Source organism: Microtus oregoni, unplaced genomic scaffold (assembly GCF_018167655.1).
Source record: "Microtus oregoni isolate MIOR12 unplaced genomic scaffold, Mior012 000022F_ref0000154, whole genome shotgun sequence".
NCBI lineage: Eukaryota > Metazoa > Chordata > Mammalia > Rodentia > Cricetidae > Microtus > Microtus oregoni.
The window spans coordinates 17,475,695-17,503,351 of record NW_024543081.1 but is presented as its reverse complement, the minus strand read 5'-3'; the positions used below and the strand labels follow the sequence as shown (position 1 = coordinate 17,503,351).

Genomic DNA, 27,657 nt, shown 5'->3' with positions numbered 1-27,657 from the left:
CCATAGGACTGAAATCTAGAAAGAATCTCCCCCTACGCAGCAGCTCAGAACAATCAGTACTTGAGCGGCAGCACCCAGGCTGAGGTCTGTTGTTTTCATTCCTCCTGTTAGCAAGCCCAGGATCAAATTTCTTCACTAACTTCCTACATTTCACTTATTAGTGCCCAATTGTCACACCAAGAAAACACAAGATAACAACTCAGACTCCCTGACTTCATATCACTGTATAGAACGGTGGGGTTTTTCACACATCATCCCTACTATGGTCCCAAGGGACAGACCTCTCATGAGAGTGAAATGATCTGGGGGTTCACAGAAAGGATTATGAAGCCCATCTACCCAATAGTGGGCTATCCCCCTAGTCTGGTCCCGAACTATTCACAGCCCCTAGTCTTTTCCAGATACACAGCTTAGATATATTCATGACAATGACCCTGGGGGTATAGGGCAAATTGTCAGACAGATGGACTGCAGAGATGGGAAAAAAACAAAAACAAAACAAAACTGATGCAGTAGCCAGCAGGAGCAAGGGTTTCTAAGACTATGCTTAGCACACAGGGACCAGACAGGATGGGCCCCTTCCTGGCAGACAGGGGATAAAGACTTAGAGCTACTGGGCAGCCAGACTCACTGTCAGTAACAGCTTGGGCCCTCCTCCCAGAGGACACAGGTGGGGGCAGCCCACCCCGCCTTGCTAGCTGAAGGGTTTTGTGTAGATAATCATGTTATTTAGATAGGATGTTGGTTTAATTCCCTTCATTACAGACTCCCAGGGCTGTAATTTTTTTTTCTCCGCATGATGTATCCCCTGTGGCACGCTTCACTCAGATCAAGCCCCTTGCGCCTTTATTGCCTACGCTGCCCTAGCTGTGTTATCAGGCCCACACATGCAGCCCTCTCCGCCCGCCGTCCAGAGGTCACTTCTAATGACTAATCGAACTCATTAGCTTTCCTAATTAAAAACTTTACTACCGCAATAGAAGACAAACTACAAAAAAACTGCTGGCATCATATTTGAATGGGATATGAGCCCCATCTATCAGCAGGGCTCCAGCTCCTGTCCAAGACTGAACTCTCTGGCTGTGAGGTTCAACATCCTCACTCCCAGGCTGGAGGCTGGTCAGGGGCAGCTCAAGGGTACCCTCAAGAGCACATTTGTACCTTCATCCAAGTGCATACTATCAGGAGGGAAGAAGGGAGACTGCTCAGCCCAGAAAGCCTGAACAGCCCCTAAGTGGCTGACCAGGGGCCTAGGAGTTAGCTACTGTCCAGCAGCACTGTGCTCTAGGTGGCTCCACCACAGGCAGCAGAATCCTCTGATGGGTATCACAAGGCAGGAGTTGAGAAGCAGTTCAGACTTCTATGGAAATAAAACTTCAAAGGAAAATGGCTAGGAAGAAAGTAAGTTGCTAACTTCACAACCAACTAAATAGGATGATATGAGGACTAGCACTCTGTGCAGAGAAATGCCTAGGGTAACCCAGGAAAAAGCTGCTTCCACACCTCTTGCTCTAGCCAGCTCAAGAGTCAAGGTATGTATGCTGGCCATAAAAGCCACACAAGCTCCCTCAGGAAAGGAGAGAACACTGCAGTGGAATCTTGCCCCATCCACAGGAGCAGAGAGCCAAAAGACTTCTGACTATGCCTAAGAGTGGTGTCCATCAACCCTAGCTGGGGCTCCAGAAACAGGCAGGTGAAACAGAAGCAAGCTTCTGTTGAAGGGGCTAGCATAGAGCAATAAGAGTCTTCAACAGAGTGGGCTCTGGTTTAAGAAAACATCCTTCCATTCCAGCCAGGTCAGCTAAGAAGGAGGCCAGAGACTGGCACTCAAGCACAGAATGTGCCAGGGTCAGCCATCAGGCAGACATGCCTGCCAGTGGAGTAGAGGTGGGGCCTACAAAGAATATAACCTGCCTGACAGAGCTCTAAAAGTTACTCCACGTTCTTGACAGTGAAGATGCTGGAAAACAGATAGGTAGGGTCGGATCCGCAGAAGGACTACAACACTCCAGGATGCACACGAGCAGAGAGGGCAGAAACAATGCCACCTGAAGCTGGATTCTCAGAGCTGTTATAGTACTACCCAGGTTGAGGATCCCTCATGGTTGAGGACGGGGACCAACACACAGAGAGGGCTACAAGGCTGAAAGTATCCTGCCCAGTCAGGCTCGCTGTCCCTAATTCTGTATGATTCAACTTTCTTCAAATATTGCCTAATCTGGCTTTTTACCAACAGCTACCCTGACACTTCTCCAATATCTTCAAACTGTCTATACTCTTCACCGGCTAAGACAGCTCTAAGAAGTCATCATGGATCAGCTCTTCCAGAAGCCGCATTGATTTCTACGCTGCTCTATAAACCATGCTGCCTTCCCATTCAACTCATAGGCTGGCTGTCCTATCTGTCCATCAATAGCATCTTCATCCATGGTCCCCACACCTCAGGATCAGCACGGCCAACAGTGCACTGGTTAAATTTACACATCCAAATCTCTTTTATCAGTGACAGTAGTCTAAAGTGTCCCCCCCCTCCCCACCCTTTCATAGTTTTGGATGAGATGCAAGCTCTAGGCCAGCTCCGGATCTGTCCTGGTGCAATTGGCCTGCGAGAAAAACATGAGCATGAGTAGAGGGCAGCAACCAGCAGGAACCAGTCTGACCTGTCACTGGTACGGACAGGTGATAGTGAGCTACAGTTCACAGAGCCTGCAGGAACATGCTGACAGAGATGGGGCTATGCCTGTCACCTTGGCCTGACAATGCTCTCTAATAATAGAACCCAAGACTGCCACACAACTTCATGCCCACCCACCTTCCCTGTAAGTCCATTTCTTCTACCTTACACACTGTTCTTGCCACCCCATAGTTCAGGAGCTGTGCCTGAGTCCCCACAGCTGCAGGTTGGAGAGCCAAGGCACAGCCATTCTCCCATGAGAGTAAACGTCTCACAATTAATTGCCTAATTAGTTGTGTTCCAGTGTCATATGTACACACAGTGGGCAAGATAGGAAACAGCATTCCAGACAGTCCAGAGCAACCAGAGAAACTGACTCTGAAGGAGCAGAAGTAGTTACAGATTACAGCCACAGGCCAAGATTAGGGAAGTGCCAGGGCTTCAAGAAGTAAGGACAATACTAGACAAGAGTACCCTAATTCCTGGTAAGACTAAAAAGATAAACTAGAAATTGCCAAGAACCAGGGCATACTGGGCAGATATCAGCAAGTACCTGACAAGTCAGGCCCCTTTCTCAAGCCCAGATGTTCATCTCATGTGACAGTACTTCGTCCCTCTTGATTTGGGTCAGGAAAGGGCTGGAGGGCAGGTCCAGCAGTGGAGGCAGTAAGAATGGACCCCTTGCCTATCTGGGATGACCAAGATCCAGAGAGCAGTGGTAGTGAGAAGTCATTTGAGCTTAGTGGCTTCTAGGCAGACTCTCAGCAGCTGAGACAGCACAATGGGAAAAGGATACCATCTTATTCCATCCAATTCCCACTTTCCAGAGGCCTTTGTCTCTTCTGCTGCAGTCAGCAGGTGCCCTAGGAGACACTAGTCCTCTCCAGCAACCCACCCCCCTCCACGACTCCTGCAGAAAGACTACGTTACACACAGACAGGCCGACACTCAGGTCTGTCTCTGCAGAGCCAATATGGTGTACTGTGCCAGCACAAGGCCCTGTCAGACGGCCTCTTCCCCACAACTGCTGACTTGCACTCTTGGGGAAATAGCCACAAAATTCTAAACAGAACATGCAGCATACATTTCTGAAAGGCCTCTGCTCCTACGGTTAAAACCGTGACGTACATCTGAGCTGTCTGCAAACCCCACAAGCCTGGAAGGAGCACAGTGCCCACTAGTATAGCAGGAAGGAGCAGAGGCAGTGTCAGCAGGACTCTCTCTCACAGAAAGCAGGGCAGGCAAGAGCTGCTCCTGGGTGGGAAAGCTCTTCCTGAATCGAGCAGGCGTACACTACCATATAAGGCCCGGGGTTGGGACCTGAGATGTTGCACATTGTAGTCCATGCTGTGGCCAGGTGACACAGAGTAACCAGAGCTTGGGACCACAGCAAGACCTAACCAAAGTGAGGACTATGGAATCAGTCACTTCCTGAGCACAGAGGGTCACCTCAGCCCAGGGCTCATCACTCTTGGAAAACATAGGTATGTGTAATTATTAGTCCCTGAGGTAGTTGAGAAGAAAGCCAAACAAGGTAAGCTGACACTCCTATATCAAAAAGGAGGAGAAAGGATCCAAAAGAGACTATTCTACTTGGGGATCCCTATGCCATCTAAACCCATCCCACTCCTCCGTAAGACTGTAGGACCTTCCCGAGCTCAGGTCCATTTCTCTTCTGTTTCTGCCATACCGCAGCTTGCCTAGAACCACAGTTCAGAGTTAAATGCCCCTGCCCCTGGCTCTGCTTCAGCTCCTCCCAGTGTTTGACTGTAGCTGTATCACATAGATTGCTTCCTGCACAGACATGCAAAGTACACACACACACACATCAAATAATTTCCTTTTTCTGTAGCTCAGTGGCTAGCTTTCCGCATGATACCAATAGCTCCTATACAAGGCAAAACCGAAACTTCAGCTTTCATCCTACCGGACTCCTCAGCTCTGTGCTATACCAAGTTACATATGACTCTATACTGGAACTGGACATCCTGCTCTGGGGCTAGCCAAAGGAAATAAGAGCTCCTGCAGAACCCAGTCCTGAAGCCCTAAGCTCCCAGGTTGAGAGTATATCTGGGGAGGAACATCTGTGTATGACACCAACAGCCTGGTTCCTCCTGACATGAGGTAAAGTCAAAAGACCAAGCACACACTCTCAGAGCCAGGTCAGAGGCACAGAGGCTCCGTTGTGTGTCTCTCAATCTTTCTGATCACTGACCATCTCCATGGTACGTAAGAAAGTCTACAGCTAGGCTTGGCTGTTTCAGTGTATGGCAACTGCTTCTAGAGAGCGGAGGCACATGACCAGGTCCCATTCACTCTACCCAGCAGTAACTCCCTCCATTGGACCACAGATGGATAAAACCAGTACTGCTTCCCACTTATTAGTTCACACCACTATACACCCAGACAGCATCAGAGTCAGTCCTTGGCAGGGTCCCAAGACTGGGTCCTGACCCTACCTAGACCCACTGGAAGCTTACCCTCTGCCTTCTGGTCCCTGACACCTAGCTAAGAAGTTCTAATTGCTTTTTTTATTCCAGACACCATAAATGGGAGTATGTGCTGCCTCTAGCCCTCAGTCACGGCAGCCAGGCGGTCAGTAGCAGGGCCTCTTAGGGTACAGGAAATAATCAGTACTGATGAGCACTGCATCCTGGGCTGCTCATGCATGACACCTGCCTCCCTGCTGGTGGCACTAGCAGGCTGTGGGGACCAACTACTGTGAGAGGAAGCAAAATCAAAGCAGACAAAGCTGAAGGCCTGCCCCTGCCTCCCCTGCCATGCCGCCCCCGCCCCCCAGCTTCTCCAGTGCCCTAGACCCTCAACTATTTAGGGAGGTAACAGCCAAATGATCAGACATCCCTGTCACTAGAAACACAGAGTTCTCTGCCTCTCATGCTCTCACATAAAACAATGGCAATTATATGGCAGAACCGACGGTCATGGCAGCCCTTCAATATACTGATAAGACGACAGCAAGACTTACAAGAACTGGGAACAGCCTGCCTATACCACCTAGCACAGAGGCTCAACACACAGGTCCAGCTCAGGCCATGTGGGCACCAGGCCAAATAGACTTTGTAGGAGCCTCTAAAAGACACATAGGGCTCAACACCTACTATTACCAGTCTGTCAATAATTGCAGAGGCATTGCATCCTCTATCCATGGCAAATGTTAGACTAAAGCCTACCCACTTGAACTTGACTTGCTATACCTACCTGTTCACACCTACAGCTATGCCCACATCTCCATCTGTGCCCACAAACTATAGGCAGATTTTGCTGTCTGTCTGCACACAGGCGTAATGCCAACCTAAACTAGTCCCAGAGACCACTCATGCTTAGTGTGCTCCAATACTGACCAGTTTCAGCCCAGGTCTTTAGACCAAGGAGCTCCACCCAGCTCCTCTCAGCCATAAGGTCCCAGCTGTATTATCACAACAAAATTCCTGCCCTCCCAAGCACCCTCCCTGGAGAAAGAGTCATTCATGTGCTCCCAGAGCCTGTCTGTCTGTTTCTCTAAACAAGACAAGATGGCAGCTAAGGCAGGCAGCGACTGGTGAGCCCTCCCCACCACCATGCTGGCACGGCAGGAGCTGCCAGAGACCGTGCTCTAACAAGCTTCAGATGCGGGATGACTGGAATCTCAAAGTATGAATTTTTATGAGTCTAATAAATCACTCTACTTTTCCTGTGTTTGATAGTTCCCAGCAAATCAAAAGGGAAAAGGCATGCCACAAGCAACCAGGTCTTTGGGTTTGGGGTGTGCGCAGGCAGCATAATAGGGCATCTCAGGCCCCTCCAGAGCACCCTGGCTCTGTACTCTGAGGACAAGGCCAGTATGTCCAGCAGGCCCCTTGGGAACAGCAGCAAGGCAGCGTGCAGGTAGAAGATCATTAGCCTCTAGGAAGGCCCTGCCAGAATCCCAAAATGGTAGAAAAACATGCCTCAAGTCCTTACCAGCAGAGGAGGACTTTACAGTCATATGGGCAGCTATAGCAACAGGCCTTCTAGTTTCCAGTCAGAATCTGTACAGGAGACAGGGACACATGTACACACACATACGCATATGCTCACCCAACACAAAAACAGCAGCAAGTCCCAGCCCTGTGAGAGGAAGAGGCTCTCTGGTATCACATCCTGGGCCTATCTCAGGTACCTGCCCAGACCCAGAAACTTCACCTATTCTGTCCTCTCAGGTGAACATGGTCAAGTGGCTGTCCAAAACCCCTAGCCCACAGCTGGTTTGTCATCAACCTTCATTGCTGCACCATGGAAACAAGGAATCCATCTTTGACAAACATTTACAGATTATCAAATCACAACGGCAGTCCCAGACAGGGCCATAAGTCACCCTAAGCAGCCATTCGCACTGCAGTCTGAGGAGTCCGGGCAGCACGGTGATGACAAATAACTGCTGTCAGCCACCCTGTCCCCCTGCGCAAGATCCGTGTTCTCTGTTGTTCCACACTACCTGGTGTTTAATGACAACACTGTCAGCCCACACTCAGCCACCAAAGCCGCTACCGCCTCAGACTGTCAGCGCCCTATTAGAGGGAAGATTGAGACCCTACTCTTTCTAAAGTCACTCAAGCAACACAAGCTGCTAGTTCCTGTAATTATTGTGTGCTAGCCATCGATCGTGCACGACACCTGACCCGCCTGTATGAAATGGGAGTAGTTTGTTGCGTGACAGTCACTATAGATTATGGGGGGTGGATCTCCCCTCCCCTCCTAACCATCACTCTATCCGACCTTAAAGGCTGGGGAAGGAAGAAGGGAAGATAATGCCACCCACCATCAGAGAACTGCTAGCAGCAGGGTGGAAGCAGGCTGCCCTGCACCTCAGGCGGCCTCCCAGGTAGCCCCTGACTGGCTTGCTTGCAGTTGTACCCAGTTAACTTCAGGGTCCAGGCTGACTAGAGAACTGCCTTCTCCACTGACATATTCTACAGGACCTTAGGCCCCAAACGCATATGGAAAAGGATCTTCCTTGGTACTGTGAGTCCTGGTTGGATCATGAATCACAATGACTTCACCTCATTGATCTGCTGGGACACTAGTTCCAAGTATGGGGAGGTACAGTGCTCCCTCTGTGCCACAGAACTATCTATAACTCAAACATCATAATGTAGCACATACCAAAGATGAAAACCTACTCCTAACCTTGATGCCCCTATCCCTAAGGGTATGTATAGCCCCAACTCACCCAACTAGGTTCATCCTCACTCTACCATCCCTGTGACTTAGGGACCCTGTGACAGATACTTCCCCTCTTCCTTGGGATGCTTATGTCCCCCTGACCTCTGGAACCAGACTCCCACACATGCATAAGCACAGTACTAGGGGACAGGGCCTGCCTGTGCCAGCACAGCACCTCTAGACTCTGAGTGAGGTACACCAGAATGTTCAACAAGCCCTCCTCAATTTCAGGGTACAGGCCATAGTGACCTTTCAGTGCCAACTCAGGTCCCTTCAATTGCTACTAGTCACAGCTATCTACATCCCCAGAACTCCAGGCTCTGCTATGTAAACACTAGCATGATGTTGAAGGCAAGGTGGGAGGAAAGGTCAAAGGCCAGGCTGCATCTTAACCCTCCCCCAAACCTGAGCTGCTTAAGTTATTAAATGATTTCACTGGACAGCCAGGTAAGGAAACAGCCTCAGCTTATCCTAAAGAGCCATAGATTGAACCATCACTGGGCTCATTCCTTCCTATCCATAGTTGTGAGCTGCATGCGGCCTTCCCACCACTGAAGCCTGACTAGACTCCAAAGTCAAGAGCAGAAATCACAAGGTGAGTGGCTGCTGCCAGACGGCCTGAGGTCCTAACTCCATCTTATAAACTCCCCCAGAGGGCACGAGCACCTTGCTCACCACAGCCTTGCCTTCTTTTGGCAACCCTTCTCTGCTCCCTAAATAAGAGCCAGAAAAAGATGCTCTGAAAAGAAGCCTGGAAACCAGACTATAAAAACAGCCACAACTAAGGGGAAACTGTATTCCTCTTGTTAACACTGGGTTACCATTCCCTTCTTGGCCATTCCTCAGTTCCCTTCTGGCCACCCTGGCCTTTTACTATGAAGCAGTGAGTCAGCTGCCAAGGGGAACCCTTGGAGCTTGGCCTCACCACCAGGACCTTTCTGGGAGTCCATCGCTGAGCCTGCCCTGTGTTCAGCACCAAGGACAGGCCCATTAAGCAAGTCAGAGATGGCAGGGTGAGGACTACATTCTCAAGAAAGACCTAGTTTATATCACAGCTTCCAGACAACATGTTACCTGTGCTTCTGCACATATATTTACACACAGATGCACACATACACACATGTAAGGCTTGCCCACAGAGCCGACAGTGCAGACTGGGGCCTTGAGAAATCAGCAAGAACGTCCTCCCTCTGTCCTCAGCCAGGTGAAGACCCCAGCAGACAGCAGGGCTCCCTCTCTAGCCTCAAATGCAGCCCACTGTAGGATAGGCACCATCACCCTCAAACATGAAACATACATCCTTTCCTTCCGGAGTCTCCCAGCCAGTAGCAATGATACCATCTGCCTTATAACATCTGCGGGTAATGTTCCCTCAGAACCTGCTAGGGCCAGCATAGGATGTCCTGGAAAGGAAGGATTGCCAATATAGCACAGCACTTGTGAGAGCCATGAATAATTCTAACCACAGGACCCTCCACCAAGGTAGGAACAGGGAGGGGAGGAGGGAGCAGAAGGAACCATGCTGTGATCTGGGGAAAGGCTGAGGGATACAAAGCCCACCAGAGATACAAAGCCCACTAGATAGTCAACTAGAATTAGGGTAAACAGCTACAGTGGCAGACTGGTGGATGGATCTTCAAACAGTACTGACCTACAAACTCACCGACGGTACCCAAGGACTGAGGCTCCAGAGTAATGCCTCTTCTGGGTTAATAGCACCACAGAGGTGCTTCACATGGTAGCAGCTAATCCTGAACCTTCCCAAATCAGTATCAACAACCCAAGTCTTGTCCCCATGGCCCACCTAAACATGAGACCTAAAGAAGGAACCCACCCTGTAGCCTAGATATAACGGCAGAACTACCACTGCCTTTGCCCATCTAGAAGACATAGTCAGAAGCCAGGTGGGCTTCTCCAGGCCCCAAGGAGGGGCTTACAGGAGACAGACAGATGTTACATAGGCCTCTGGAGTTGGGGCAGGTGAGGTCCTAAAAGAATAAAAGGTAGAAGTACTCCAGAATGATATCTCCTGGGATGGCAAGCCCAGCATGGGCTCCTCTGCTGGGCCTGAAGGAAGAAGCACTACAGAGTGGAGAAGGAAAATAAGTCTCAGGAGAAAACCCCCAAAACATAGTCTTATTTCAACCTTCTAGACATACAGTAACGACTGTACACAGGACTAGACTTCGTAGCATGGCTATAGCTCAGACGGGCTTGTTGTCCTCATACGAAACACTCAGAACTCCATGGCATCCTGAGAGACAAACATGAGGATTCTACTGCCAGATGCTAGACTGCCCAGCCCTTTCCAAAAACCTTCTTCTCAGGTGGCTAAGGCTTCAGAAAGTGACCAATGTTACAACCTGGGATTTATCCTCTGTATGTAACACCAACCCACTGCAGGAGCCAGAGCTACCAGAAGACATACACCCTGCCTCTTACACATTCTGCTACTGATGTGGAAAGGGCAATTAGGAGAAGAGCTGTCAGATCCCGTCCCAGCCCATGCAGCTTTGAGTGCACTGAAAAGAGGAAATGCAGCTTTAGGACTAACTAACAGGAGCAGAGAGCAAAGGCTAACGAGAGAGCCCTGGCTGTAAGAGTTGGGCTCTGGATGGCCGACCCACAGAAAAGGCATCCAGGACATATCTCATAGCCCTCCAACCACACTTTAACAAGCCAAGAGGGGAACGTGTGCCAAAACCACAACATTTTATTCTATGACATTTAGCACTTAGTTCCCAAAACATGTCCCAAGTGAGCTCTGGAGCAGGGTATCTGGGTGGAGTAGGTCCACGAGGGCTCTGAAGTCCATTCCTATAGCACAGCCAGGACAGGTCAAGGACAACTCCCCAGAACCTGTCATCCACTGAGACCCAACAAGCTTCCTGATACTTGGCTGGGGCTGTCACAGATTCAACGGAGTTACTCATGTAAGCCACTCAGAATTTCAGGGCACCCTGTGAGACACACATGAGGATTTTGCTTCCAGCTCCTAGAATGTCCGCCCTTTCCAAAACTTTTTTCTCAGGTGGTTAGGACTCAGAAAGTAGCTGAGGTCACAATCCAGAAATTATCTTCTGTAGGTGACACCAACCCACACCATGAGAGTGGGCTACTTACCTGAATTCTAGTGTCCCAGTTAGAGGCCATACTCCCCAAAGAGGAGGCACAGGCAAGATTCTAGTCAGGCCCTATGTTGAACTACACTAGCCAGATCTACCTGGCTGGGAAAACCAAATGATACAGGAGGCCCAGAACCAGCTGTGCCTCTAAGTCTACTCCACCCCTTCATACCAGCAGAAGGCCAAGCAGCAACCTGTAACTGGTCATATGACAGGTGCCCATCCATGACAGCCTGTGCATTAGCCCCGGGAGAGAAGACTGGCACTTCTAAGTGTTTGCCCACAGTCAACAGTTCCACTTGGGCATCACCTTCAGAGCAAAGGGAGAAAAGGCATGTTCCCTTGCTCAGGGCTGGATGGCTGAGGGACTGAGCACTGTGGAAGCGAATGGGGAAGACAGTGGTTTGTGTCTAGTCAGAAGACTCCCCTTTAGCAGTGACCTGCCTGTCTACCTGCACTAGATACTTTGTCCTGATTCTGCAGGGACCAGTCAGCAGTGGAAAAAAAAAGCATGCAGGCCATGCACAGCTGCTGGCCCCTGAGGATGCCCCAAAGACCCATGGATCAAAAGCATCAAAATGAAGATTGGGACCCAGGGGCTTATCTCCAAGGCCAGGGTCCTTCCTGCCAGGCCTGAGAGACAGACACTCAAACAAAGCCACAAATAACTGGACACTTAATGATCACAAGCTGCTGGATTTACAGTCATCATACCCAATTATAGATTTTCTTTGTAAATTCCATCAATTTCTATGCATTTAGACTAAATCTTCAATTGAAAAGGCCATGAATCCTGAAAAGACGCAAGCTACATGACTATGGCACTTCCTTGACCACTCCTGGCCCAGAAGAATTCCTCTCCAGTAGGCTCTGACTAATCCATGCCTCCTCCTTCTGGCAAGACACTAGCCTCCTGTGGAGAATGAGTGCCCTTTATACCAAACAAGTTACTGATGGCAATACTAAGCCACCACCATGTATATGGACACAAGAGAGGGATGAGCAATCAGAAAATCCATGAAAAGTAGAAGGCCACAGTGAATGCAGTCTCCTCTCCAGGGATTCCTATGATATCTAGATGCTCTGACAGCAGGAAAGGCACACACAGCTTGACCCTGAGACAGCCACACCTACAAATCCTGTATCCACAGATCTTCCTCCGTGGAATTACCAGAGGGACCCCAGCATCAAGGGAAAGGAAGACATTCCATTCCAGATTCCAGTGGGCAAGATATTAGGAGAGGATGAATCTCTACTAGGTCACATGTTCCCAAAGAGGATGTGGGCAGGAGAGCTGCAGGTGTCAAGAGGAAGACCTAGACTCTGCAGTAATTCCTCAATGAACAAACACACAGAGAAAAACCAAAGTTACAGGATCTCCATGACACAGGGCACCAACAGGATATCTGAGAGGAGTCCCAGTGAGGATCCTGTATCAATAGCGTAGCAGAAGCCAGATGCCTCCAACCAGTCCAATGACTCATTGCAATGAACATTTGCAAGCAAAGCTGTTTGGGCAAAGGGTATACTGTGTGACACACCATGACAAACCACAGCTTCCATGGGAGGTTGCAAGGGTTGAAGGCAGATATGGAAGGACAAGGCGATGAGTGGGATAGGGGTGCATAATGTGAAATTCACAAAGTATCAATAAAAAGTTAAAAAAAAAAAAAGTACAGTGGCAGGCTGAATGCTTAGCTCAGTACCGTACAGCATTCAAAATATTTATGAGGCCCTGAGTTCATATTGTGGCACAAAGGGTTAAAGTAGTATTAACATGTTTTCTTTCAGACTTGGACTTGAAAAAATGACTAGATGAAAGCCAGGTATGGTTGTGCACACCTTTAATCCTAGCATTCAGTACTAAGGAGGAGAGCCAGGTGTATCTCTGTGAGTTTCAGACCAGCCAGAATAACATTCTTTTCAAATGCAATTTACCGTCGCTCCCTGGTGGTCTAGTGGTTAGGATTCGGCCCTCTCAAATGCAATTTACCAAACCACAAGTTGAATTACAAATCTACAGAAACATCAAATGGTCTGAAATCCAATTGCACACACAAACTGAAGAAATCATTAGTTAAAATAATTTCAAAATCCCCACGTTTGCAAATTAAGAAGTACCTTTTATACCCATGAATCAAAGGGAAAAAAGCCACAAAAAAAGCCACATGGAAAACAGCTAAAGCAGGCCAGCAAGATAGCTCAGCAGATAAAAGCTCTTGCCACCAAGCCTAATAACCTGAGTTCAATCCCTAGGACCCATCATATGGTAGAAGGCAACCTCTGATCACCACATGCATGGTGTGGTACATGTGTGCATGCTGTATTCTCTCTCTCTCTCTCTCTCTCTCTCTCTCTCTTTCTCCCTCCTTCCCTCCCTCCCTCCCTCAAGGAATAATTTTGGAAAGCTACACCTAGAGTGATTATAACAGACTGCACATTGAGACATCTATACAGCCTCCATTCCACCCACTGCTTCCTCAGATACTCAGGCTGACTGGACTCTGTGATAGGTGAGGTCCTGTCCCCGGCACAGGAGGCAGAGTGGCTTACAGCCCTTGCCTTCAGGTAATCACCAACCACACTCAGAGTCCTGATGCCCAGATCAAGTTGTGGGGACAGGAGAACCAGATGAACCCCACTCAGGCATATGTTTCCCTCTAAAAATAAGAAGACCTAGGCATAAAGGAAAGAGCCAAAGAATGTTTTTAAAGACTCTTTTTGAGCAAAGCATACCCTTAGAGACCGTAACACAGCTGTCAGTCCTAAGGCCCAGACCTATTGGCTAAGCAGAGGAGCAGGAGCAGGCAAGCCAGCTGGCTGCTCATGTCAAACTCAGATGCACTCTGGCTAAATTTCAGAATGTCATCGCTGGGCTCCAGCACAGGTGCAAAACAAGATCTCTGTACATCCCTCAAGCAGCAATGGCAGTCTGACCTCTAGTCCCATGAAACCACACCCTGCTCCTCACCACAAGGCCAGCCCACGAAGTGAGAGGGGCTCCCTATTCAGCTACCTATTCCCAGAACCCTCAGCAGGCACCTCCTATCCCCCACAGGCCTGGTTGTCCTCCTCAGCCAGCCCTAGCTGGGGTGCTGCCCTGGAGCTCCCAGTACAAGTCTGCAAGGAATCACACCCTTTCTGTTTAGTGTCCTTGGCCAGAGGAGACCAGGCCAGGTCCTTTTGTTATGCAGAGGCAATCCAGGAAGGCTCCCAGGCAAGAAGACAAGAGAATCCCTCCCTATCCTAGAACACTGTGTACCAACTACCCAGCTGTCTTCCATGCCCAGCTGTCTTCAGCAGGAAAAAATTCCACATGGAATGCTCTCAAGCCCATCAGGAGCACACCCTTCTAAGCCAGGCGGCGTCCACATTATTCCACAGGACTCATGTCTCTAAGCACCAATGACAGTGCTGCTGCCTCTGGCTCTGCGTGGTTCCAGAGGGAAGATTCTCCCCATCTTAGGAAAAGCAGACCTGAGAAGAGCCCTTGACCAGCTTAAGTCATGAACTGGTGACCAAGGCTAGGTTGTCCAGCACATTGTGCCATCACTGTCCTCCATCAGGTGAAACATGAGTTGGGGATTTAGAGGAGTGGTCTGGATCCTTACAGCATGGTCTGCCAAACCCATGCAGGATACCCAGGTTCTAGCCCCAAATGCCTTAAGAAACAATACCAGGGCAGGGACCCACTGTAGACACAGAGCCACAAACAAAACAGATGGGTGGAGCTCATCAAGTGTCTCTCCCCACCAGAGGGGTGTGCTCCATGCTCACAGAGTTCTGTCACCTGCCCCATTACAGTGAGATTGATTATCTTCTTAAGACTACCAATCACCTAACTGGGGACTAGTAAATACGAAAAGGTTCCTGGAAAGCTGCCCACTATCAGGACACAGCCCAACACTGGAGAGCTATACACTAAGGTTGGCTCATGCATAGGCTGTGCCCTGACCCCTGAATCTATTCTACACTCATAATACAGGTTTGGGTATAGCCCCCTTTCCTGGCCTACCTAGAATCCTGTCACTATGTCTTGAAGCCCGCAACCTACCACAGACTGTCTCTAACTCCACATTAAGGGGCACTTGCCTGCAGCTGGCACCCACCCCATTGTCAGGTAGCAAACATAGTGTGAGTATGCTAAATTGTATCCACATGCTGCCTCCATGCCTTGCTGACTTTGCTGAAGACAGACCAGGTCATAGGAGATGATGTCCAGGACAGTTCTTATGCCATGTTCCCCGGGAAAAGCTCTGGGTGCTCAGCAGTGTATCCTTGTGGGAGTCAGCAGCGTCTGTGGGCCCTGACAGACCAGCAAGAGGCAGCTGGACAAAGTTTAGTCAACTCTGCAGCCCAGTAGCCAGTGTGAAGCTAAGCTCTGGAGATCCTTAAGTCAGTCTATGTTCAGTGGCCAAGGTGCAGTATTTGATTCAAACTCAGTCAGGACACATAGAAGATGGGGCAATTCTTCAACTAGGAGGAAAGTGACAAGAGAACTATTCTCACTTCAGTTTACAGAGGAATTAGCCAAACTGCCCTAAAGCAGAGGGTGAGGAGGCCTGCTGTCTTACAAGCTTTAGCCACCCTGATAGCACCACTCTTTCCAAGGCAGGAGTCAGAAGGGGCAAGCTCACACGTGTGTTCATGCCAATTCTTGTGGGATAATTAATTAGCATGGTTGCGACAAACGTAAAATTGGAGGCCTCCAGCGTGCCTGATAATTTATGCAAGATCCAAGGATCGCTGCGGATGCCTTTCCCAGAGCCTAATTCAGCATTTTCTTTTTTCCCTTATGAAAGCAGGACTCCAGATTTAACTGCTCTCACGCCCTTTAACAGTGTTTGCCGTAGTAAAATCGAACAGTCCAGCTGCAAACCAGTGAGCAACAATAGATCGCAGACCCCGAGGCATCGGGCAGGACTTCCCAGACAGCAGCAGCCACCACAGAGCACAGAGAAAGACCACACTGGTCTAAACACCTAAAGGTTCCTTGATCTGCATAGAGACCCTGGAGCCTATCAACTCTAATTTTATAGATTTAAAAAAACAAAACAAAACAAAACAAAAAAAAACAATGAGACAGCAGTGCAAAGAACACAGAGGGTCCAAACTCCCTCAGCAAGACAATGACACCAACCAGATAGGTAAGAGGCTGAGCTACTTCATGTGCACAATATCTCAGCCAAGTGCTAGAATTTGTGGCTAATGTGGCTAATCCCAGCATCCAGCATTAAATGGTGCCTATCAAGCCTGGCCTCTCACCCAGATCCCTGGCCCTGAGCCTTTCCCTGTCAGGTACAGCAAGCTTCCCCTGAGCACCCCAACAAGTACCCTAGGCTCCAATGTACTCCCACAACCCTCGCAGCAGCCATCTGCTGGCTGCCTCAGCCGGGCCATATGACTAGACAGAAAACAGCATGCATCCTTGCTATCTATCCTGGGGTCCTGATTGCAGCTCTCTGCTCCCCTACAAGGTAAGACCCATGCCTTGGGCTGCATTGGAGAAAGCAGTCAGCCAAGGCCACCAAAGTGCTATTGCCCAAGCCTAGGTCAGGTAGGGAAAGATGATGTCACAACCAAGCTGCAACCCCTTAACCTCTGTGCCATCAGTGTGGGTTCTCTGGCTGAATTCCATTGGAAGTCAGTTCTCCAGAGACCACACAGTTCAGAGCCAAGCAGGGGACTGGGCACCTAAGAGACTGCAGCTGTATAGCCAGCCTGTGAGCACTCTCATCTGCCAACACTCTTACTCCTAGATTTCCCTAACTGTCCTCAAGTAACACAGGTGGTGAGACAATGCCATCCCATAGCCACCCAGTGCTTTGGGGTGCTCACAGACCCTCCAGGCATGCCACTACCGCCCTAACCCACCAGGCACATTTGACACGGGTAGGAATAATATCTCCAACAGGTAGGCCTATTGTTTTTACTTGTAGGTCAGTCCCTTGCAGACTCTCTCACCCTCAGTTGCTAAATATAATGATGCTCCAATAGTCCCGGACCTTGGAAAGACCTGAGGTCTCCGAAATGAGCAGCACTGCACTCAACAGGCAATCAAACACATCACGATGCACATCTACCAGCCCATATCCTAACCCAACCCTGGCAGCCTAAGATAGATGAGGCAGGTATCCCCAGACCAGCAGGGCTTGCTCACTCAACAAGAGCTCTGGATTGAGGCCAGGAGCTGGCTTCCAGCATATGTGGTGATAAAACTAGAGAGAACAATTTTCACCCAGAATACTCTGCAAAAGAGAATCCTGTCACAAACAGTTCTTCCTATGGTTTCTGCAATGAAATAAGACAACCTATTCTTGCCCTACACCAAGAGACTCACATCTATGTGACAAGAATGGAACAAAACCCTCATGCAGGATGTTTCTAGTGAGGCAATACAGACAATAAACACAGAAATCCACAAAAGGCAGAAAAGGAAGTGGGAATGCCATGGTGACCTTAAAGCGGATAGGCTTGGAAGGCTGACCATGGGCACTGAGTAGTTGTCTGATGAAGGCAGGGGGCTCTGAATATCTGAGGGAAGAGGATCACACCACAAAACGGAGGTGACACGGAGGGTTGAGATACTGCTAGCCAGAATGGGTGGGCCTACTCAGAGAAGTCTGGCTGGAGATGGGAAAGGCCTTCAGAGGCAAGACCTTTTGAAGAGGCAAAATCTAGAGTCTGGCCAGAGTAGATGGGGTTTGGCTATGGAGGGGTGGGGATCTGGCCCATGAATGAATAGATCCTGGCCAAGGAGTAAGGCCTTCAAAAGGGGGCAGAATTTTTAAAGGACCAAATCTAGCCAAAGAAGAGGCAGGCCTAATAAGAGGCAAGAGCCCCATAATACTTTGGCAGAAGAGGAGAAGTGAAAGCCAGGAGGGCAGCCATGCCTATAATCCCAGCACTGGGAGGCAGAGGCAGAAGGTTCAAGATCATCCTTCACTACATACTTAGCCTACGTTACATATATAATCTAGGCTTTAAAAATAAAGAGGTGAAGTAATTGATCCAAGCTACTCAAGAGGCTGAAGCAGAGCACCCACCACTCAAGGCCTCTGTGGGTTACAGCGTGAGTTCAAGGCCAATCTGAAAAACTTAGTAACACCCTGTCTCAAAATAATAAAAAGCAAAAAAAGAAATCAATAGCCAAGTATTTGCTTGAGTATGTTTAAGGCCCTGAGTTCAATCCCTAGTACCACAATCAATGGACAAACTAAGTGTGAAGCTATGACTATACCTACCTGGCAAGTTGGGCCCTTCCCCAGAATAACTGAAAAAAGTGATTCTGAAAGGATATATATCATAAATGACTGTTTGGGAACTCTGCCAGGAGCAGGGGACACAAGGCACTCTAAGGGGGTCAAAGAAGGAAGATGATGGGCACAAGAGATCAAGCAGGTCAGCAGGCTTGAGCACATTTGTCTAAACAGCCAGGAGGGACAGCAGAGAAGCTGTCCTACCTCAGGATAAAGGCAGGCCACATCCAAACTGAGAAAGACTAGTCAGAGCTCTGAGGAGGCTGCCTTCAGGATGGCTAGAGGCTAGAGGGTAAGATCGGCTCCTAGAGAACACTAACCATCTGAGGGTTCCCAATCCTCCATAGGTGACAGCTCTAAGCTGAGGGTGGACAAAGAGCTACCTAGTTTGTAGTGAGTACTGGACAGAGAGAGCACTGGCAGAGAAGAGGTTAATAGTGCTTACATTGGGAGGACTTCCTGAGCTCTTCCTTAAAAACTTTTTTTTAATATTTATTTATTTATTATGTATACAATATTCTGTCTGTGTATATGCCTGCAGGCCAGAAGAGGCCAGCAGACCCCCCTTAAAAACTTTTGAATCTGGAATGAGCACCCGTCCCAGCAGACTCTTACCCCAGACAGGATAAGAAGACCGCCACTGAGAGATACCCAGCCAGACAAGAGGCCAAGACTCTTACCTATCCTTCTGCCAGTGACCCAAAATGAGTGGTTTGCTTCTTACCTATAAATGTTAACAGTGGTTCCTTCACAGCACAGGGCTACCACAGTGAACTGAGGGTTCCTGCCACATGCTGGAGGACTCTGCACTAGAGGCAGGCAACTAGGCCCCAGTGGCTCATGTGAAATGTAGGCGGCAGGTGGGTCTCAGGTCAGCCCACCATCTGCACGATATCACAATGAAAATTTACCTAGTCCTTATTATCCAGTCCTCTAGAAAGCTCCAACCCAGAACCTACCAAACTAACCTTTTACCTAAGAAGGCTCTATTTTCAGGGCAAAGTCAAGGATTGTTTGTTTGCTTAAAAGAAGTTTTTTGTTTCTGTTTTTCGAGACAAGTTTTCTCTGTGTAACAGCCCTGGCTGGCCTCAAACTCAGAGAGATTCATCTGCCTCTGCCTCTCAAGTGCTGAGATTAAAGGTGTGCACCACCACCACCTGGCTTTAAAAGATTTTTTAAATTTATTTTATTGTTTTATTTTATTTTTGTTTTTTTTGAGACAAGGTTTCTTTGTGTAGCCCTGGCTGTTCTAGAAATTGCTCTATAGACCAGGCTGACCTTAAACTCAAAGATCCACCTGCCTCTGCCTCCAGAGTGCTGGGATTAAAGGCGTACAACACTATGCCTGGCCGATTCATTTTATTTTCAATAGTGTGTGTGTGTGTGTGTGTTTGTGTACGTGCTCACACAGGACAAACATGCCTGAGTATGGGTAGCCATGGAAATTGGAGGAGTCAGATTCCCCTAGAACTGGAGTTATAGGCAGCTGTGACCCACCTGACATGATGCCGGGAATCAAACTGGAGTACTCTAGAAGAGTAGCATATGCTCTTAATTACTAAGCCATTGTTCCAGCCCTGATTTTTAAATACTTCTAATTTATTTTAAATGATCTTTATATGTATGTCCACGTGCTGGCATGCACACACGCATGCAGATATGCACAGAGTCCAGAAGAGGGTGACAGATCCCCTGGAACTGAAGTTATAAGTAGTTGTGAACTTAACTTGGGTCCTCTGATAGAGCAGTAAATGTACTCAACTAAGTCCTAAGACCAAAAATTTAAAACATAGCTATAAGCAGAAAAGGACAAGCAATGGCCACATATCCATTATGGGAAGATAAAAGAGAAGGTTCTTCTACCTCTAAGCCTGTCCACCCACAATGGCTTTTTCTTGGCAGTGGACAGTCAGTGTTTCCAAAAGGCTGTTGGGTAGAAGCCCATGACTTACTGATACTAAGCAGTTACCTAACTTAGGGCAGCAGGTGAAAAGTTGACTCGTATGTCAGATTAAACAGCACCCTATGCACATAGCTCAGGAAGCCAAGCCACATACTAGGCATAGGCCATGCCTTTAGGTGAGTAAGTCCAGGAGCTCACTCCAAGACTCCCAGGTCCTATATCCCCACACCGACCAAAGGCAGAGTATCACATAGTAACTTTACCAATCGCCACATCCCTAAAGATTCATCCCTCCCAAATGCCTTTTCTAGCATCTGTCCATGGGAGGCAGACCAAGCAGGTCTCAGCAGCGACCTAGAGCACATGCCTCCCAGGCCCCCTCAGGGGTCTCTCATCTCACCCCACAACCAAAGGCTGACCAGAAGGGAGACACCACTTCAGACTGGAACCTTCCTGACACTCTCGGTCCCCAAGCAGGAGCAGCCCCATGGCTGCTGAACAATGCAGTTTTGAATTCAATTAAAGCGATTATCTGTTGTGCCAAATAAATTGTGTACAGCATATATCCTGCGGCACTTTACACCTCCAGGCTCATTATTCCCTAACTGTTTCCTCCTGTTTATGCGCTCTCAAATTAAATTGCTGATAATACGCGCCAAAATAAAAAATGAGCACACCTTGTCGCAAGAAAATTGATTCTCCTTCTCCTGAACTGGCGATTGCCAGGTTTTATATACTCGGTTCCTGGTGATCATTAGTAATTCAATTTTCTTTTTATTAGCCCCCTTATCTGCTGAGCAATATAGTGGCAGCGCTGACCTCTTTCGCACGGGTAAATGTTTAAAATCTTTTCCCTGATTAATTTTGCCAGTTAAGAAAAAGAGGAGAAATGGCCCGGCTCTTAGCCATCACAATGAATAAAGCTTAATGTTGATTGTGATGGAATTTCTAATGCCAGGGAAATTGATTGAACGCGGCAATTACGCTGCAAGAGTAACTCGAGGGAGATGGGATCGCTTTCTTCTGGCCATAGCCTTTTGGTTATTTAAAACAATCCAATTTGCAAGGATAATTATGTATTAGTGTTTTATCTGCCACTTGAAATGAACAGGGGAGTTTCGATACTGGCCCAGCATTAGCAGGTTATTGCTGCAAATTACTTGATATCTGCTTTCTTTCACATAAAGAGGAAATTAGGCAATCAATTACCAGAAAAAGGTGGATGGAGGGATAAGAGGGGCAAGTGCGCCCTCTGCTGGCTGCTAGGCCACACAGTAGGGCTGAGTAGTGACCTGAAGAAGGGGTGGGCCAGAAGCAGCTAGGCTACCCCACTACTGGACACCCAAAGTCTACTGAGCAATCAGGTCCCTCCCTAAACACCAGGGTACTAGCATGAAGAGGAGATCTGGAATTAGGGCTATGCATTTTCTTGGAGAAACGCAAACAGAAAAGACACCAAAACACTAGATCAAAGGGCAGCCCTTATCCACAGACCCCATGTACTGAGAGACCCTGACCTCTAACAGCCACATGAGTTCGGGGGCTGTACCCACCTGGAGAAAGAAGAGCTCCACTCAGCAGTGTGGCAAGACCCCAGCCCAGGGAATCAAACAGACTGGCCAGGGTCTTGAACATCATTCAGGCTGGAGTTCTTGGACAAGCAAGGAAAAGAGGCAGACAGTAAGACTTGCATGAGAGAGCCAAGGAAACCACAAACCTGTTCTTGGGGCAAGCCAAATCTACCCAGAGATTACTATTGTCACTCTCATCTCCTTGGCCAAAACCCTGGCCAGACCAACCCCTGTAGACAGCCTACCCTTGTGGCCTCTGTCTATGTAGAGTTGTGTAGTAGTCATCCCAGCTACAGGTTCAGCACCTCTGTTTCCATAGCTCATCTGTGCTGAGATGACAACTCCCCCACCCCACACACATCTTATATGCAAGGCCTTGCATACCAGCCATCCTGACGGTCTACTCCAGCCCACTAGCCTAGTCCTGCCACCTGATGCTCCTCATATCTCCTGACTTCCTCATCTATCTCCTCCCTGACATCACAATCAGAACCTACTCCTTTCCTTACTGTGGCATGACCTAGTGTCCTTCCATTGGGGTCATTCCCTTTCCCAACCCTATAAAGCACATTGGCTAGGCAGCCTTCCTTCTGATCTGTGTTCCATCACTACCTTCACCTGCATATCTGAGTGCTATTTCCTCTCCCCGCCTAAGGCTCCTCAAGAAGCACTCCCTAGAGTTTACACCCTCCCTACAGCCCATAACTGTAGTCTTCTGCTTTCTTCTTCTCAGGACACCTTTACTACTGAAAACCAACCGTCCAGGCTATTTACAAGGGTTCGGGCAGCTACCGGTCTCCAGTGAGATGTGGCTCAGCATCCCCAGGAACCAGAAGATAATTCTTGATCCCAAGGTGCCCATCACATGCTCTGTGGGTAAGCAGGTGAATGAATGGATGGAAAGACTGCCCACAGTCCTTCCTGCAACAGGAACACCAGGGCACTATGCACTGTCTATAATTATGAGGCTATCCATTCCTACCACCAGTGGTAGCAGTGGCAACAGCTTCAGTAGCCTCCTAACACATCCAAAGCCCCAGAGATGGAGCCACTGGACTCAAGACCCCTCATCCCTCACCTTTCCCTGCCCCCATGTAGGGCTGGGGGGGACACTGTGCCTTTGCTGTCCCCAGTCTATATGCCACTCTACCACATAGACACAAGCAAATCATGCTAACCTAGAGGATTCCAGTGAGCAGCCCTTCCTCACACTCTGCCAGGCAACACTAGCAGACCTTCCATCTTCTCCACCCAAAGCTGTAAGCCTCTTCAATCCATCCTTTTCCTTTTGTCAACTGCCCGAGGGGAACCCAGCCATGTCCAGCCTACCCCTCTCTCTAGACTCTTATTTGGGTTTCATGCCCCACCCTCCTAACATGGTTCCTGACCACCTTAGTGGAGGGCAGTCCATCTTCAGCCAGTTCCTAACATCCTCCTCTCTGTCATACCTTCCTTGGTGGAGTGGTGGGCCCGGCTGGATGGCATGCAGCACAGCCGATGCCTGGTGACCTGCATCAGACCCTTGTGGGGAGTCTTCTTCAGAATGGGGCTATTCTTCCCCCGGAGGACCTGTCTCCGTCGCTGAGTGAGATGGTTTTTGTTGGTGGTGGTAGCTGAGGGACTGCTCTTCTTGTCCCCTGGAAGGCTGTGGAGATAAAACACAAAAGACTACCAACAGGTTCGTTGAGTAGATCTGCCCAAGCTCCTTCCTCATCTGGAGACAGCACAGGTTGCCATACTCGCCAAGTGAAGCAGAGCAGAGTGGCTTCAGCCCCAGCCCTTCTCCAAGCCAGGTGAGGCCCTGGACAAGACTAGGGGAAAACTGCTGGAAAAGGGCCGCGTTCCTGAGACAGAGCTGCCACCAGGCCCTGATGCCATCTCCCCAGCACATCACCAAGGCTGTGCCAAAACTCCCCCTCCCAGGTCCCCACCACAGCCTGATAAGAGCAATCTATCCTTAGGCACTATGAGGATAGGATTCAGGGTCAGATAACTACAAACAGCACAAGTCTGGAGCACAGAGTCAAAGATCAAACTGAGAATGCAGGAAGAACTTCCTTAGGGGGATTCATGGTAAGGAGAGAATTGTCTTTTGGAAAAACACTGTCTGATGGCATAAGCAGGACCTCTGCCTGGTAAGCAGACAATATTTTTGCCATTGGCAGCTGATCTGAAGGTTCTGACCCCTAACCACATACTCTAGGCTATGATGCCATCTTTCAGTTTCCCACAGTCATGCAAGGGTAATGATCTCAGAAGTAACATGTACTCATAAAGCAGTAGCTCAGCCTGGTCCCCTGGCCACCATCAGCTGGAATGTAAAACCAATTTGCTTCCTCTGGAATGATAGTCACCCAACAAACACCTCAGCACACTTTGAAGGTGGCCAGAGAGCACCAGCCCCTTCCACTGTCACCCAACCTAACACAAATGGTGCACACTTCTGTCTGGGCCAGGACACAGTGCCCCACAAAGCCTGACTTCCTGGAACCTAAAGCCTTCAAATAAAAACAGAGCAGGAAAGTCCAGGCACACCTGGCACCCTAGTTCACCACCCAGCTCAGACACATAACCCCCTGGTCTCGTCAGAATAGCCACGCAGCTTTTACATACTGCTAAACACTGGACAGACCCGGGGTGCTGTTCCCCGAGCACCTAACCTGGCATGACACCCTGTTTTTGAACCCAGTCCCACCCCAGAAGAGAAACTACCCAAAATGATAGGCCTGCCAGCATCACCAGTCTCAGAGCTCTTGCCTCCCATCCCTGCTGAGGCCTCATGCCAGGCCCTGACTCACTCAAGCTGTACCTGACACATCCTGACATGACACTACCTCCAGCTTCGCTCCTACTACAAGCATGACCCAAAATCACACACGAAGCTCCCAGAGTAGGCCACACATCCATGGCGCTGGACAGACCCAACATGGGCCTTCTTTTTCCCCAAGGAAACAGGAAGGGAACACAAGCTAAAGTCATTGGCTCCAAATTCTCTAATTTAGGAGCCAAAAAGCCTTCATGAGCCCTACCCCACCCACCTAGCTAGGCTGTTGCAAGATGGAAAGATGCACACCTGGTATTACCCCGCCTCCGGATAATCTTGGTACGGCTCTTCACTTTGTAAGCCGAGAGTGGTGTCTCTCCAAAGAGAGGCTTCAAGTTGTCAGGTCCCATTGCTGATCTGTCCCCTGATGGGGACCTAGATGGGACTGGGGAGAGCTGAGAAGTATGGTCCTTACTGCCAGCTTCTGACTGCCAACGGAAAGAGGAAGAGGAGGAAGCAGAGGGGCTGGAAGCCTTCCACTTGTACTTGCTGGGAGAGGGTCCAGGCTTGGATGATGTGGCCAGTTTCTCAGGCCTGGTCTCTGGGTCAACTTTAGGCTGTGGCTTCTCTGCCTTGCTCGCACTCTCCACGATTGTTCTGGGACTGAGAGCCCTCCGAGTGGCCCGTGGACTCTTCTCGGAGGCAGCAACCCATCTGTAGTTGTTCTTCCGGAACTTGCTGGGTCGACATGATACTAGCAGTGAGGCCTCCCTGACCTGCCTAGTTCCTGTTGCTGGTCTGACTGAAGCCACCACCGAACCCAAGGAAGCTGGCTGGTCTGCACGGCCAGTATTTGCTCTTTGGTCTCCAATGTGTTGTTCGGCATAGGTGGCAGAATGAGGGCCTACTTTCCGGCCCAGGGCCACACCAGTACGTTGGTGCACGATAGGCGATGGGAAGTGTGCCTTGATGGTGATTTCACTTTCACTGACTGTCCGCCGATGCTCGGAGGGGCTTTCACTCACCCTGCCCACAGACTTCACTACCCGAGGCTTGCCAGGCTCCTTCTGGCAGACCAGAAGGGGGTCGTCCACACTGTAACCCATCTTGGTTCTTCCGGGCCTTGCAGACTGCAGTTGTCCACCAGGGAGCTCAGCCTCACTTCCCTGGGGTCTTTGGTCACTCCAGAAGGACTCATCATAGTCTTCCAAGGAGCCTTGCTGGACCCCTGAAGCACTGGTGGGGCCTGTCTTTGATGGTGGCTTGATTTTAATAACCATATTCTGATCTGGACTGAGCTGGACCTGTCTCTCCAGTACGTACTGCTGGGAGTCAGCATGCTGGCTGTCTCCAGACCTGAGGGATGTCTGCAAAGCATGATCACTGGCTGGGCCCGAAGAGTCCAGAGGCTGATTCACAAGAGAATATTTCTTGCGCCATGAAGGGCCACGGTGTGAGAAGCCCCTCCGACTTGGACGAGAGTAGCGGGCACCAAAGGTCCTGCCACTCTGGTAAACTGGTGGCTGCCACCGAGTAGCTGAGGTGCCCAGGGCAGGGCCATTGCCATGGAGGGTTTTATAATCATCAATCAGACCTGAGAAGGCAGAATCACAGGCTCAGTTATCTAGATGTTAATAAAAAACCTCCTACAATAAAAACAGCAACAAGCAAGACTACTAACCCTTCCCTAATACCCCAGACCCATTCTCCTTCCTGAGCCCCTTACTGACTTGAGAGCAAGCCCTAAGTGCTGGAAACCATAGAAAGTTCAACCCAAATCTTGTCAATTCCATGTGTTCTTCCTCATCGTTGCTACTTCATTGTTATTTTGTCTGCTTATCCTAAAAATGCAGCTTTCAAGGTGTAACTGTTTCTGTTCATTGGTCTCCTAAGACCACAATGATTTGAGGGCAAGTGCCACTCCATATGCAAAAACAGGCCTCAGAAACCTGTAGTGCCTGGATAAGAACACGGTGGTCTCTAGTTTGCCCACTCATGGAAAACATGCTGGAGTGCACCTTGGTAATCGCCGCAGAATCGACGTTCCTATAACCCAGTGCTTGACAGACAGCAGGAAAAACAACACAATACACCCACTGACGACCCACCAGCTAACAGCATCTCCCACAGAAAAAAGCCTGATATCACCACCACAAGGATTTTCGGGTGAAGTGACTCATGGAGCCCATGAGGGAGGAGAGAAGGAACGCAGGCCTGTTCACTCCCCCCCCCCCCACACACACACACACACACGCGGTCTGCCTCAACCCTCACAGCAAGGCCACGCCCAGACTTGGAGATACCTCGGTCGGGTGTGAAGAAAACCCAAAAAGTAGCCCCAAAGGGACAGGCCACCTGGCCTCTCCCCAGCGCTGGCTTTTCAGACCCCTAAGTGTTTTCTCTGGGGAAAATTCTGGAAACGATGCTAAAATTTATAAAGACCGACTTGGGTTTAAAATAGCTGCGGAAGCTACTGCCTGGGTAGTCAGCCTTAGAACAAGGGGGGTAGTCAGCCTTAGAACAAGGGGGCTGTGCCCGAATCCAGAGAGAGGTACTCAACGGCAGCCGAAGAGAACCGCTCCAGAGCCGGCCGGGGCCCGAGGCCGGTTGATGCGACCACCCGCGGGAGGCCACCGTGCCGTCTCCTGCGAGCCCTCTGAAGCCCGCTCAGTAGCCCCGAAGCCTGGAGGGGGTCTGTCACCCACCGGCCGCACCCGACCCGGCCGCTCATACTCCCACCCAAGCAGACCATCAGGAGACCGCCACCGACAGCACCCGCTTCTGAAAGGGTCCGCGGCGGTTACAAGAACGGAGAGGACGCGCTCCCGGGCCGTGGCCCCCTCACCCTGCAGGAGGCGGATCTGCCGCCGCAGCTGCTCCTTTTCCTCCATCTCCGGAGTCCGCGACGCCCAGCCAGGCCCCCGCGACGTCATCGCTGAGCGACTGGTTCCTCCGGGCGGGGCCGAGGGAAAGCTGGGCTCCACTCGGTGTGAATTTGAGGCTGGGCTGCAACCGTCGCCCGGGCAACCCTGCGAGAGCGCATGCGCACAACGAAAAACGATTCATCATCCTCAAGCGCCCGGAAGTGGCGGCGAGGTTATCTGGCTTCCGCACGAATTCCTGCGCTTTATTCTGCCGCTGGGACGTCCATGGAGGAGG

The 27,657-nt window shown here is 49.7% G+C and overlaps 1 protein-coding gene across 1 annotated transcript in view; it reads right to left on the bottom strand.

Moving 5' to 3' along the window:
- Zc3h3 (zinc finger CCCH-type containing 3) overlaps window positions 1-27,417 on the bottom strand; it is an 82,839-nt gene extending 55,422 nt beyond the window's left edge. Inside the window, exons 1-3 of the mRNA XM_041672649.1 lie at window positions 27,344-27,417; window positions 24,808-26,092; window positions 23,183-23,379 (exon numbers count right to left, since the gene is read on the bottom strand). Coding sequence (XP_041528583.1) covers window positions 23,183-23,379; window positions 24,808-26,092; window positions 27,344-27,389 — 1,528 coding nt within the window. The 5' untranslated portion in view covers window positions 27,390-27,417. The remainder of the gene's footprint in view (window positions 1-23,182; window positions 23,380-24,807; window positions 26,093-27,343) is intronic.
- Window positions 27,418-27,657: the final 240 nt, after the last annotated feature.